General features: G+C 44.1%; 1 protein-coding gene across 19 annotated transcripts in view; it reads right to left on the bottom strand.

The window, feature by feature from the left end:
* LOC129815253 (neurofascin-like) overlaps window positions 1–14960 on the bottom strand; it is a 171518-nt gene that overhangs the window by 76177 nt on the left and 80381 nt on the right. For 12 of the 19 annotated variants that reach the window (XR_008753404.1, XR_008753403.1, XM_055868869.1 and 9 more), the window contains exons 2-3: window positions 12423–12582; window positions 2166–2183 (exon numbers count right to left, since the gene is read on the bottom strand). Coding sequence is in view for 12 of the 19 variants with exons in the window: in XM_055868869.1 (XP_055724844.1) it covers window positions 2166–2183; window positions 12423–12516 (112 nt within the window). In the remaining 7 variants the exon portion in view is untranslated. Of the gene's footprint in view, window positions 1–2165; window positions 2184–2533; window positions 2983–12197; window positions 12325–12422; window positions 12583–14960 lie in introns of those variants that run through there. The other 7 variants (XM_055868875.1, XM_055868872.1, XM_055868871.1 and 4 more) reach the window with 4 other exon arrangements.

Raw genomic sequence — 14960 nt, 5'->3', positions numbered from 1 at the left:
TCAATCTACTATCCCCCATAGTACAAAAGTCGACCTATTATATTCTGTACGATAAATAAATATTCCAGACATAGTCTGGGACAGTTGTGGGATGCAATAGATCCCAAATCAATACAACCACTAGCATCAGAAAAACGGTTTTAAGCAATATGGCTGACGCAACAGATCAGAACGTTTAGCTTAAAATTTTGATCAACTATTAGGCTATTTCTTCACATTATAAGCGCAGCAATGTGCACACGGCAGCAGGCTATAAGTGTGTATGTTCCATTAGCAGGAAAACAACATTCTCAAAAGTGACCACAAATGTGATTATGCATGTAATGCTTTTATTATTAAGGTGCATTTTTATGGTGAAAATGATCTTCCCAAATTTGAAACTCACGTGCTGCGTATGTATGCCAGTTAGGCTCTACACCCGTTGTGAAGCAGATTAATGTGCTTCATTTTACGAAGTTATTTGGCCACTTTAGTTGTGATACAAACCTTATCAAAACATATAGGCCAGGCTACATGAGGTATGCGACTATGATTTGAAAAAGTCGCCGACAGAAAATAAGCATGCGCTGTTTGCTGGGCATCGTAGGCTAATATTGTCACCCATCACACTATTATCATGCACCTGTCTCCAAACAGAGGCAGCTGGAAAAAATACATGTCATCTATGCACTTAAATAGCAAATGGAGGATGATTTTTCCCGTGGTTCATTTTCATGCCAGCCAGGTAGGCTATACTCCTGTTGTAAAGAGAAGCAATGTGCTTAATACTAGGGAAGTTGAGAAATAAATATAGTAGGCTTAGTCTATAGAAATCTGATGGGATCCCCTCTGTTTTCTCATGCAATTGCATAGCCTATGGAGATGTTGTACAACATCAGCTCATGGACTCACATGAAGTGTTTCATTAGATTTGAGTACATTTACATTTAAAGTGACTAGTAAATAGATCACTAGTCACTTTAAACAATGCCTCTCTAAATAATGCCACTTTAATAATGTCTACATATCTTACATTACTCATCGCCAGCAGCATACCACCCTGCATACCACTGCTGGCTTGCTTCTGAAGCTAAGCAGGGTTGGTCCTGGTCGGTCCCTGGATGGGAGACCAGATGCTGCTGGAAGTGGTGTTGGAGGGCCAGTAGGAGGCACTCTTTCCTCTGGTCTAATAAAATATCCCAATGCCCCAGGGCAGTGATTGGGGACACTGCCCTGTGTAGGATGCTGTCTTTCGGATGGGATGTTAAACGGGTGTCCTGACTCTCTGAGGTCATTAAAGATCCCATGGCACTTATCGTAAGAGTAGGGGTGTTAACCCTGGTGTCCTGGCTAAATTCCCAATCTGGCCCTCAAACCATCATGGTCACCTAATAATCCCCAGTTTACAATTGGCTCATTCATCCCCCTCTCCACTGTAACTATTCCCCAGGTTGTTGCTGCAAATGAGAACGTGTTCTCAGTCAACTTACCTGGTAAAATAAAAAATAAATAAATATCACATGTATATACTGTATTATCTTGCCTATGCCGCTCGGCCATCGCTCATCCATATATTTATATGTACATATTCTCATTCACCCCCTTTAGATTTGTGTGTATTAGGTAGTTGTTGGGAATTGTTAGATTACTTGTTAGATATTACTGCACTGTCGGAACTAGAAGCACAAGTACACTCACATTAACATCTGCTAACCATGATGTCAGAGTGCTGAGTGCTTCCAGAGTGCTGAGTTCCAGGCAGTTAGCAAGTTTGGTAAGCTACTAATGACCATCAGCAGCATCCGAGCTTGGAGAAGCCTAATTACCATGACTAAACGGTCATGTGGTTTTTGACTGCCATCATGCCGGTGTGGCGGCAATACAGTCACCGCAACAGCCCTAGCTCCTAGTGCTACTGCAAGTACACCATTATATCATTTACTGCTGTAAATGTGGGTTCAAATTGGTATTTTCATCCCCCATAGAGACAATGTAGAAACAGTACTGAGTATTACAGCAGACTCAATACACTCTAAGAAGAAAAAGTGCTCTCTAGAACCAATAAGGGTTCTTCCGCTTCCCTTTGAAAAAACATTTTTTTCTAAGAGTGAAGACAACAGACACAACAGAAAATAGACACAGTAGACACAATACAAAATGTTACTGTGTTAATAAAGAATACTTACAACCCTGCTGGATCTTTTCTGTTAGTCCCAAAGAGGGTGAGTGAGAGAGGAGGGCAGAGATAGAGAGAGAGAGATGTTGCAGGTGTTGATAGTGATATTAGAGTGCTCATTGTAACACAGCTCTATAGCTAGAGCATGTCTATAGCGTTAAACAATGTTAGTCACATACTGTAGTTACAGTTCTATTGTTATGGAGTAGGCATGTCATAAAATGTTATTCTACAAAACAATATTTATGATACTGTTATATCCATGTTTTGTATGTAAAGTACATTTTGTTACTAGAGTAGCATAATACGTTTATTGACTACAATGACTGTGAATATGTCCTGAAACAATTAAGCTGAAACAATGAGATGTAAACTTACCTGTTGATGATTCCACATCGGGAAAAGGTTGATTTTAAAGGAGGGAGCAGCGGAGAGAGGGACAGAGAGATTATATGATTTTCATCTGCTAGAATCAGCAAGTTAGTGATTTTCAAGAACAGTACAGATGAAAATAATATACACATATATTTAATTATATTCCACTGCATAAATAATCTATCAAAAAACAGTAAATTTACATTTATACATTTATAATATATTTCATATTGTCTTCATGGCACTCTTTAGCTACCCTGTAAATGGCCATGACTGACATAGTGTAATTGACATACAGTAGTGGTCCAACGCTGTGTGTCTGAATGACAAGAGCTATTCCTCTCAGGACTTTCTGTCTTTATATGTACTACAGTCTGTGTGTGTGTGTGTGTGGGTGTGTGTGTGTGTGTGTGTGTGTGTGTGTGTGTGTGTGTGTGTGTGTGTGGGTGTGTGTGTGGGTGTGTGTGTGGGTGTGTGTGTGTGTGTGGGGGGGGGGGTGTGGGGGTGGGGGTGTGTGTGTGTGTGTGTGTGTGTGTGTGTGTGTGTGTGTGTGTGTGTGTGTGTGTGTGTGTGTGTGTGTGTGTGTGTGTGTGTGTGTCCAAGGCTATGGGGGAACAGCTGCCTATAGACAGATGAAACACCCAACCCCCACAGTTGTTTTATTTACTCAGAATGATATTCATTATGCCATATAGCCATGCCCATGCTGGAGGGAAAGGGGAGGGTTGAGAGAAAGAACATAATAGGCTAACAAGGACATGACAATCATCATCAATACAGGTCACCACTGGAAGCTGGGAGACAGAGGGTTGGGGGAGGGAAGGGGAATGAGAACAGAGATAAATCCGTCTGTCATCACCTCACATTAGATACATCCAGTCCTATAGACAACCCATGCTCCCATTCAGTCCTCTCAGTTATAGCATTAAATGCACTGGGAGCACCAGAAGATTTGGGATAACCTCCCTGTGGTCTCTCAATGACCAGTGCTGATTTTCCCTCCCTCCCTCCTTCCCTCCCTCCCTCTCCATATGTTTGGGAGATGTCAGAGGGTTATGAGGGTATTATGCATTTTACTCTGTGGGGGGTCTTCTCTCTCTGTTCCCCTCTCTCTCCCTGTTGTGTGTGTGTGCACATGTGCGTGTGTGTGAGAGTCCTCTGTCTGACACTAATTAATAGAGCTTTCTGAGGCCAGCGGTGAAAGGTTGTGGAGTATAAAGAGACATTGAGGGTGCTGTAGAGGGTCGATGAGGTGGAGACTACAGAGGTGATGACAGCTGATGGCTGTGTGTGTGAGGTCGAGAATAAGTAGTGTGCAGGTGTGTTTGACCGCCAAATAGCAGGTGCCCATGGCACTTTATCCCTATCAAATCATTTTTCATAACACCACTGTGAGACATTCACAGCTATTATTCTCCTTTATGAAAAAAGCAAGAGAGAAAGGAGAGAGAAAATGTCGCCTTTCCTTTGTCTCTTAGTTTCATATTCACACTGGAGTCAGTCCAATGGGAGGCACAAGCTTTTATACATGTTAGAATGGCCTGGTATAGGAGTAGTGTATCAGGGTGTGTGTGTGTGTGTGTGTGTGTGTGTGTGTGTGTGTGTGTGTGTGTGTGTGTGTGTGTGTGTGTGTGTGTGTGTGTGTGTGTGTGTGTGTGTGTGTGTGTGTGTGTGTGTGTGTGTGTGTGTGTGTGTGTGTGTGTATTGATGTTTTGGCTGAAATCTGACAAACTTTTAAAGATGCACAATCAAGAGCATCCTGCCTGGTACGGCAACTGTACTGCCCACAACCACAAGGCTCTCCAGAGGGTGGTGCGGTCTGCCCAACGCATCACCGGGGTCAAAATACCTGCCCTCCATGACACCTACAGCACCCGATGTCACAGGAAAGCCAATAAGATCATCAAGGACTACAACCACCCGAGCCACTGCCTGTTCACACTGCTATCATCCAGAAGGCGAGGTCAGTACAGGTGCATCAAAGAGATTGAGAAACAGCTTCTATCTCAAGGCCATCAGACTGCTAAACAGCAATCATTAACTCAGAGAGGCTGCTGCCCACATTGAGACCCGATCACTGGATACTTTAATAAATGGATCACTAGTCACTTTAAACAATGCCACTCTAAATAATGCCACTTTAATAATGTTTACATATCTTACATTACTCATATCATATGCATATACATTTACATTTAAGTCATTTAGCAGACGCTCTTATCCAGAGCGACTTACAAATTGGTGCATTCACCTTATGACATCCAGTGGGACAGCCACTTTACAATAGTGCATCTAAATCTTTTAAGGGGGGGGGGGGGGTCAGAAGGATTACTTTATCCTATCCTAGGTATTCCTTAAAGAGGTGGGGTTTCAGGTGTCTCCGGAAGGTGGTGATTGACTCCGCTGTCCTGGCGTCGTGAGGAAGTTTGTTCCACCATTGGGGTGCCAGAGCAGCGAACAGTTTTGACTGGGCTGAGCGGGAACTGTACTTCCTCAGTGGTAGGGAGGCGAGCAGGCCAGAGGTGGATGAAGTTTCTCACGTATATACTGTATTTTACACCATCTACTGCACCTTGCCTATGCCGCTCAGCCATCGCTCATCCATATATTTATATGTACATATTCTCATTCACCCCTTTAGATTTGTGTTTGTTAGGTAGTTGTTGGGAATTGTTAGATTATTTGTTGGATATTACTGCACTGTTGGAACTAGAAGCACAAACATTTCGCTACAATCGCATTAACATCTGCTAACCATGTGTATGTGATCAACAAAATTTGATTTGATTAGAAATGTTGATTTGATTTGAAATGTTGATTTGATTTGAAATCAATGATGGGTAGTCAGAGGTGAATGGTTATGAGAAGATAGAGCCACCGTAGTCAGTCATACGTGAGAAACTGTCACATTTGATTGCACAGTATTATGGAACAACCTACTCTATATGCTCATCAAATATCAATGTGCAGAGTTCTATGGTTCAACTGTAGATTTGAATATCGGTTACTGCTAAATTGGTTTCAGCTCTGTGTTGGATGAAAACATATACATTAAATTCATATTGAATTAGCATGCATAATTCATAATTCAGTTGGTAGAATAACCACTCGACTATAGTTAAACCATGCAGAAATATCTTTAGATCATATGGATGGACTGAACAGATTCACTGGGTAACACATCAATATATGCGAGTGTGTGAGTGTAAGTGTGTGTGTGTGTCTATGTGTGCGTGTGTGTAAGTGTGCGTGCGTGCGTACGTGCGGGATAGGGGATGGTCAGAGAGTGTATGTGAGCTCAGTTCTATTGTTAAGAGATATCACTTTACATGAAGCTGGATCTGCAGGATAACTGTGTTGTGTTTTACATAGAGTATACACTGTACATGAAGCTGGATCTGCAGGATAACTGTGTTGTGTTTTACATAGAGTATACACTGTACATGAAGCTGGATCTGCAGGATAACTGTGTTGTGTTTTACATAGAGTATACACTGTACATGAAGCTGGATCTGCAGGATAACTGTGTTGTGTTTTACATAGAGTATACACTGTACATGAAGCTGGATCTGCAGGATAACTGTGTTGTGTTTTACATAGAGTATACACTGTACATGAAGCTGGATCTGCAGGATAACTGTGTTGTGTTTTACATAGAGTATACACTGTACATGAAGCTGGATCTGCAGGATAACTGTGTTGTGTTTTACATAGAGTATACACTGTACATGAAGCTGGATCTGCAGGATAACTGTGTTGTGTTTTACATAGAGTATACACTGTACATGAAGCTGGATCTGCAGGATAACTGTGTTGTGTTTTACATAGAGGATACACTGTACATGAAGCTGGATCTGCAGGATAACTGTGTTGTGTTTTACATAGAGTATACACTGTACATGAAGCTGGATCTGCAGGATAACTGTGTTGTGTTTTACATAGAGTATACACTGTACATGAAGCTGGATCTGCAGGATAACTGTGTTGTGTTTTACATAGAGTATACACTGTACATGAAGCTGGATCTGCAGGATAACTGTGTTGTGTTTTACATAGAGTATACACTGTACATGAAGCTGGATCTGCAGGATAACTGTGTTGTGTTTTACATAGAGTATACACTGTACATGAAGCTGGATCTGCAGGATAACTGTGTTGTGTTTTACATAGAGGATACACTGTACATGAAGCTGGATCTGCAGGATAACTGTGTTGTGTTTTACATAGAGGATACACTGTACATGAAGCTGGATCTGCAGGATAACCTCTTGGAACTATAGGGGGTGCTGTTCCGCATTAGCATATTTGTGTCTCCAAATTAAACTGCCTCGTGCTAAATTCTTGATCGTACAATATGCATATTATTGTTATTATTGGATAGAAAACACCTTCTAGTTTCTATAGAAGTTGAAATTTTGTCTCTGAGTTGTACAGAACAATTTCTACAGCACTTTTCATGACAGGGTTCAGATTTCAAATTTTTTTACCTCTGATCTGGGGTCTGTTTTTAAGGCGACAGTGAATGCTATGAAGAAACCGACACTGCCTACGTCTTCCTCTGGGTGTCTGTACGTCATCACGCTTTCAATGGAATCGATGGGATTTTCACAGCCATTATAAAAGACCAAAATGTATAGAGACCGCCCTTTCTCGTCGTGCGCCTGAAGCGTCAAGGACATCGGACCTGCCTCGTTCCAAATCGTTTTCTAACCAGCAATATTTCTCCGGTCATGTTTTTACTCGTTCTAGGTGTTAAAAACATCATAATGTAGTTAATTTGAACCGTTTTATAGCAATTTATATCCGTTTAGTGCGATTCTGAGGAATTTATTTGTCGTGCACTCTGAAAGTTTGGACACGTTTTGGGATGTCGGTCGTTGGTGGTGGACATTTCGAAGGACAGAGGACATCTATCGACCAAAAGACGTTTATAACATAGAAAGGATACATTGCCCAAGAATCTGATGGAAGAACAGCTCAAAGTAAGCAATATTTAATATGATAAATCGTGTTTCTGTCGAAATATTTTAAACGCATATTTCGCCATTTTGTTTGGTATAGCTTCACTTGGCGAACCCTGTATTGAAAAGTAAGGATAATTTTAAAAATGTAAATCAGCGGTTGCATTAAGAACTAATTTGTCTTTCGATTCCTGTAAACCCTGTATTTTTTAGTCAAGTATATGATTAGCTATTAATTAAACTAGATCACTCTGAAAGATGGCGACCGACATTTTCAGGCTTGTTTTGCTACTATTTTCATTGTGTAACCACGGTTTTGTATGGCTAAATATGCACCTTTTCGAACAAACTGTATATGTATATTGTAAAATGATGTTACAGGAGTGTCATCGGAAGAATTCTGAGAAGGTTAGTGAAAAAATTAATATCTTTTGGCGATGTTGACTTTTATCGCTCACTTTGGCTAGAATCAATGCTGGGCTGCTATGTGCTATGTGCTATGCTAATATAACGATTTATTGTGTTTTCGCTGTAAGACACTTAGAAAATCTGAAATATTGTCTGTATTCACAGGATCTGTGTCTTTCGATTAGTGTATGCTGTGTATTTTTACGAAATGTTTGATGATTAGTAGTTAGGTAAACACGTTGCTCATTGTAATTATTCTAGTCCATTTGTGACGGTGGGTGCAATTGTAACCTATGGCAGCTACCTGAAATATGCACATTTTTCTAACAAAACCTATCCCATACCATAAATATGTTATCAGACTGTCATCTAATGAGTTTTTTTGTTGGTTAGGGGCTATAAATATCTTAGTTTAGCCGAATTGGTGATGGCTACTGGTGTTGGTGGACAAATAAAAGATGGTGGATTATGCTAATGTGTTTTTAGGTAATAGATGTACATCTTTACATATTGTGTCTTCCCTGTAAAACATTTTAAAAATCGGAAATGGTGGCTTTATTCACAAGATCTGTATCTTTCATCTGGTGTCTTGGACTTGTGATTTAATGATATTTAGATGCTACTATCTACTTGTGAAGCTATGCTAGCTATGCTAAACAGTGTGTGGGGGGTGGGGGGTGCTCCCGGATCCGGGTTTCTGAGGCAGTAGAAGATAACTGTGTTGTGTTTTACATAGAGGATACACTGTACATGAAGCTGGATCTGCAGGATAACTGTGTTGTGTTTTACATAGAGTATACACTGTACATGAAGCTGGATCTGCAGGATAACTGTGTTGTGTTTTACATAGAGGATACTGTAACAGTCCTGACCTGTTTTATGTTGTTTTTATGTGTTTATGGTCAGGGCATGTGTTTTGGGTGGGCAGTCTATGTTATCTGTTTCTATGTTGGTTTCGGTGTGCCTGGTATGGCTCTTGATTAGAGGCAGGTGGTTTGCATTTTCCTCTAATCAAGAGTCATATTTAGGTAGGGCATTATCACTGTGTGTTTGTGGGTGATTGTCTCTTGTGATGTCTTCGTGTCGTTATCGATGTTTTTTTCACATATGGAGCTGTTTGGCTGTTCGTTTTGTTTCGATGTCGTCTGTTGCCTGTTCGTGAGTTTACGTTCCAGTTATGTAAGTTTATGTTCAGGTTTTCGTTCTACGTCGTTTTGTTATTTTGTAGTTTGAAAGTGTTTTGTTTAGTTTTCGTGTTGCCATCTGCATCATTGTAATTTTTAATAAAGATGGCATATTTCCCAGACTCCGCATTTTGGTCAGAAGATCCTTCTCTCCTCACCTCATCTGAGGATGAGGAGAGCGACAGCTCTTACAGAATCACCCACCAAAATACAGAGACCAAGCGGTATGGGAATGCTCGACGGAGCAATAAGGATTTCTGGACTTGGGAGGAGATATTGGACGGTAGAGGACCTTGGGCTCAACCAGGGGAATATCGCCGTCCTAAGGAGGAGAAGAGGGCAGCCACAGCCCAGGAGCGCTGGTATGAGGAGGCAGCGCGACGACGCGGTTGGGAGCCCGTGAGTAAGACCCAAAAATTTCTTGGGGGGGGGCACACGAGGAGTGTGGCAAAGCCGGGTAGGATACCCGAGCCAACTCCCCGTGCTTACCGTGGAGGTAGAAGGCGTCGTACTGGTAAGACACCGTGTTATGCGGTAAAGCGCACGGTGTCCCCAGTACGCGTGCTTAGCCCAGTGCGGGCTATTCCACCTTGCCGCACTGGGAGGGCTAGGTTGGGCATCGAGCCGGGTGCCATGAAGCCGGTCCAACGTAGCTGGTCTCCAGTACGTCTCCTCGGGCCGGTGTACATGGCACCAGCCTTACAGGTGGTGTCCCCGGTTCGCCTGCATAGCCCAGTGCGGGCTATTCCACCTCGCCGCACTGGCAGGGCTACGGGGTTCATTCAACCTGGTAGGGTTGGGGAGGCTCGGTGCTCAAGAGCACGTGTCCTCCTTCACGGTCCGGTATATCCGGTGCCACCTCCATGTACCAGTCCTCCGGTGGCAGCCCCCCGTACCAGGCTGTCTCTCCGGGTTCTCTCTCCTGCTGTTTCCTCCTCTCCAGCGCAGCCGGTGCCTAGACCACGCACCAGGCTGTCTCTCCTTCTCCTCCCTACAGAGCTATCTGTCTCCCCAGCGCCATCTGAGCCATCCGTCTCCCCAGCGCCATCTGAGCCATCCGTCTCCCCAGCGCCATCTGAGCCATCCGTCTCTCCAGCGCCATCTGAGCCATCCGTCTCCCCAGCGCCGTCTGAGCCATCCGTCTGCCATGAGCCTGCAAAGCCGCCCGTCTGCCATGAGCCTGCAAAGCCGCCCGTCTGCCATGAGCCTACAGAGCCATCCGCCAGACAGGAGCCACTAGAGCCGTCAGCCAGACAGGAGCCGCTAGAGCCGTCAGCCAGACAGGATCTGCCAGAGCCGCCAACCAGACAGGATCTGCCAGAGCCGCCAACCAGACAGGATCTGCCAGAGCCGCCAACCAGACAGGATCTGCCAGAGCCGCCAGCGAGCCATGAGCAGCCAGAGCCGTCAGAGAGCCATGAGCAGCCAGAGCCGTCAGAGAGCCATGAGCAGCCAGAGCCGTCAAAGAGCCATGAGCAGCCAGAGCCGTCAGTGAGCCATGAGCAGCTAGAGCCGTCAGAGAGCCATGAGCAGCCAGAGCCGTCAGAGCGCCATGAGCGTCGAGAGCCGTCAGCCTGCCATGAGCGTCGAGAGCCGTCAGCCTGCCATGAGCGTCGAGAGCCGTCAGCCTGCCATGAGCGTCAAGAGCCGTCAGCCTGCCATGAGCGTAGAGAGCCGTCAGCCAGCATGGACCTGCCAGAGCCGTCCAAACAGGACCTGCCAGAGTCCTTCAGCCGGGATCTGCCCCTTGTCCCGGTGTTGCCCCTTGTCCCGGTGCTGCCCCTTGTCCCGGTGCTGCCCCTTGTCCCGGTGCTGCCCCTTGTCCCGGTGCTGCCCCTTGTCCCGGTGCTGCCCCTTGTCCCGGTGCTGCCCCTTGTCCCGGTGCTGCCCCTTGTCCCAGTGATGGTCCTTATCCTGGTGCTGCCCCTTGTTCTGGTGCTGCCCCTTGTCCCGGTGCTACCCCTTGTCCCGGTGCTGCCCCTTGTCCTGGTGCTAGCTGTTTATTTAGGGGAAGGTAGTGTTAGGGTGGTCATTAGAAGGGGTAGACAGAAGAGGGGAGTGACTAAGGTGGTAAGGGGACAGCGTCCTGAGCCGGAACCACCACCGTGGTCAACTGCCCACCCGGACCCTCCCCTGGACTTTGTGCTTGTGCGCCCGGCGTGCGCATCTTGAGGGGGGGGTACTGTAACAGTCCTGACCTGTTTTATGTTGTTTTTATGTGTTTATGGTCAGGGCATGTGTTTTGGGTGGGCAGTCTATGTTATCTGTTTCTATGTTGGTTTCGGTGTGCCTGGTATGGCTCTTGATTAGAGGCAGGTGGTTTGCATTTTCCTCTAATCAAGAGTCATATTTAGGTAGGGCATTATCACTGTGTGTTTGTGGGTGATTGTCTCTTGTGATGTCTTCGTGTCGTTATCGATGTTTTTTTCACATATGGAGCTGTTTGGCTGTTCGTTTTGTTTCGATGTCGTCTGTTGCCTGTTCGTGAGTTTACGTTCCAGTTATGTAAGTTTATGTTCAGGTTTTCGTTCTACGTCGTTTTGTTATTTTGTAGTTTGAAAGTGTTTTGTTTAGTTTTCGTGTTGCCATCTGCATCATTGTAATTTTTAATAAAGATGGCATATTTCCCAGACTCCGCATTTTGGTCAGAAGATCCTTCTCTCCTCACCTCATCTGAGGATGAGGAGAGCGACAGCTCTTACAGATACACTGTACATGAAGCTGGATCTGCAGGGTAACTGTGTTGTGTTTTACATAGAGGATACACTGTACATGAAGCTGGATCTGCAGGATAACTGTGTTGTGTTTTACATAGAAGATACACTGTACATGAAGCTGGATCTGCAGGATAACTGTGTTGTGTTTTACATAGAGTATACACTGTACATGAAGCTGGATCTGCAGGATAACTGTGTTGTGTTTTACATAGAGTATACACTGTACATGAAGCTGGATCTGCAGGATAACTGTGTTGTGTTTTACATAGAGTATACACTGTACATGAAGCTGGATCTGCAGGATAACTGTGTTGTGTTTTACATAGAAGATACACTGTACATGAAGCTGGATCTGCAGGATAACTGTGTTGTGTTTTACATAGAGTATACACTGTACATGTATATATAAATCACTTCATATGCAACACCACTAGGTTAGTACGGGATGTGGCATGAAACTCTGTTATCTTCAGTTTCTGTTCACTGCCCTTCAATTCCAAAACCATTGGGTGGGTCACCGGTATCTAAATTGTATGAAAACAAAAAGTTTACGATAAAATATATATTATAAAACAATGTTTTGACTGATTTCATGTGTTCGCTATTTGATTGATGGACTTACGATCAAGAGGAACCTCGATAGCAGACACTTCTTGCCACAGCAGCAGGAGCAACGACATGACAGACAGGACCCAAGGCACGCCCTGCACCAACATCTCTCTCCTCTGATTGGCTCTCCTCTCCTGTCACAACTCCTGGTTGGCTCCTGATACGGCTCTGACCTATCAGAGAGACAGAGAGAGAGATGTGTTTTCAATGTGTGTGGCTGACCTACATCAGCAGCTGAGGCCCTTACTCCCCAGAGAGAGCTACCCAGAGACAATGAAGACATCACACAGAACAGTTCCACCTCTCCTCCAGTCATCCATTCCCCCATTACCCCAAACCAGTATCAGAACCCCAGCCCCCAGGCCCAGGACTACTCTCCCTCCATCTCCTAATTACCCCAGACCTTCAGATCCCCATTCCTCCATTCCCCCAGACCACAATACCTCCAAACCCAGAGTACCAGAGCTCAGACCAGGGTCCCACCCCAGCCTACTAACCCCATACACCCTGCTTACTAACTCCATACATCCAGTCTAATAACCCCATACAACCTGCCTACTGACCCCATACACCACAGGTGTCAAACTCATTCCACGGAGGGCCGAGTGTCTGCGGGTTTTCGCTCCACCCTTGTACTTGATTGATGAATTAACATCACTAATTAGTCAGGAACTCCCCACACCTGGTTGTCTAGGGCTTTATTGAAAGGAAAGACCAAAAACCTGCAGACACAAGGCCCTCCGTGGAATGAGTTTGACACCCCTGCCATACACCCTGCCTCCTAAATCCATACAACTAGTCTACTATCTCCATACACACAGCCTACTGACCCCATACACCCAGCCGACTAGCTCCATACATGCTGCCTAACATAGCCCAGTTGTGTTAGGCAGTGTAGCTCAGTTGGTAGGGCATTGTGCTTACAATGCCAGGGTTGTGGATTCAATTCCTGTGGGGGACCAGTATAAAAAAAGGATGAAAATGTATGCACTCACTACTGTAAGTCACTCTGGATAAGTGTCACGCCCTGGCCTTAGTAGTCTTTGTTTCCTTTATTATTTTAGTTAGGTCAGGGTGTGACATGGGGAAGGTATGTGTTTTTTGTATTGTCTAGGGTGGTTGTATGGTTTAGGGGGTTAAGTAGAGTAGATGGGTTAGTGTTTAGTGTAGGTGTCTAGCTGTGTCTATGGTTGCCTGAATGGTTCTCAATCAGAGACAGATGTCATTAATTGTCTCTGATTGGGAGCCATATTTAAGACAGCCATAAGCACTAGGTTTATGTGGGTAATTGTCTATGTTGAACGTTTGTTGCTTGTCTTCGCACTTACGTTATTTAGCTTCACGGTCGTTTGTTGTTTTGTTAGTTTGTGTATAGTGTTCGTTTCATGTTTTTTCTCTCTTCCAAAATAAAGAAGATGTATTTTTCACACGCTGCACCTTGGTCCTCTCTCTCTCAAGAAGACGATCGTGACAATAAGAGTGTTTGCTAAAGGACTAAAACTTCAAACAACGTACGTAGCAGGTGTAAAATAAACACCTGAAGCTAAATCACTGACACAGAAAAGTTTGAAACTAGATCACTGACATACAAAAGTTTGGGAGAGGTGCACTGTTCAAGTAATACAGTAAATGGATTTAAGATGGTGTGTCACCTTGTTAACAGAGATATTAGAGACAAGCGGAGATAAAAATCCCATTGGTCAATGAATGGAGAAACATATAACGCTCCACCCAGCAGACGGTCGACCAATCGTGTTCACATTGTTATGCTGCATCATGTGGTCCCTTCTCAAAGTCAGGGTATGAGTTCAGAAATGTGCCTATTTTCCTCAAAAGTACGTTATTTCACAATTGCAAAGCCTTTGATATTATGATATTACAGAGAACAAGTTCATTATCTCACATCTCGGAAAATATTTGTAATGTTGGGTTTTTGAGCTAGCGCCCAATTGAATCCCATTCCCTCCTTGAAGGAGAGCTCTCTTTGCATCGTCAACTGGCCACAATTCTGGGACATAGGCAACATACACAATGGGAGGTAATACGATTCCAAACGAGTTTCCCATCTCCTCAAAAGTGTCTCTTTTTCCACTTTCCCTGAAAACTTGAACATCCGGTTGTTGGGGACTCAGCAGAGGCTATCCAAACCCAGACCTCTAACCAGTGCTGCAGACTGAGATAAAGAGCCAGACGTGTGTAAAGAACCAAACTCAATCACACAGCAGCTGAAGACGCTGACCATTCAACATTCACCTCCACTTCAACAAAGTAAATCCATGGCAAAATACCAAAAACATTGCGCATCAATGTATTGCTTTGTTGCATCTCCTACATCAAAGGTTCAGTGCATTCGGGAAGTATTCAGACCCCTTCACTTTTATCACATTTTGCTACGTTACGCCCTTATCATTTTTTCACTCATCAATCTACACACAATATTCCATACTGACAAAACAAAAACATTATATATACTTTTTTGCAATATAACTTATGTAAATATCACATTTACATACATTTTCAGACCCTTTACTCAATACTTTGTTGAAGCACC

The sequence above is a fragment of the Salvelinus fontinalis genome, chromosome 18, assembly GCF_029448725.1.
Source record: "Salvelinus fontinalis isolate EN_2023a chromosome 18, ASM2944872v1, whole genome shotgun sequence".
Classification (NCBI taxonomy): domain Eukaryota; kingdom Metazoa; phylum Chordata; class Actinopteri; order Salmoniformes; family Salmonidae; genus Salvelinus; species Salvelinus fontinalis.
This window is presented reverse-complemented; position numbering and strand designations above follow the sequence as displayed.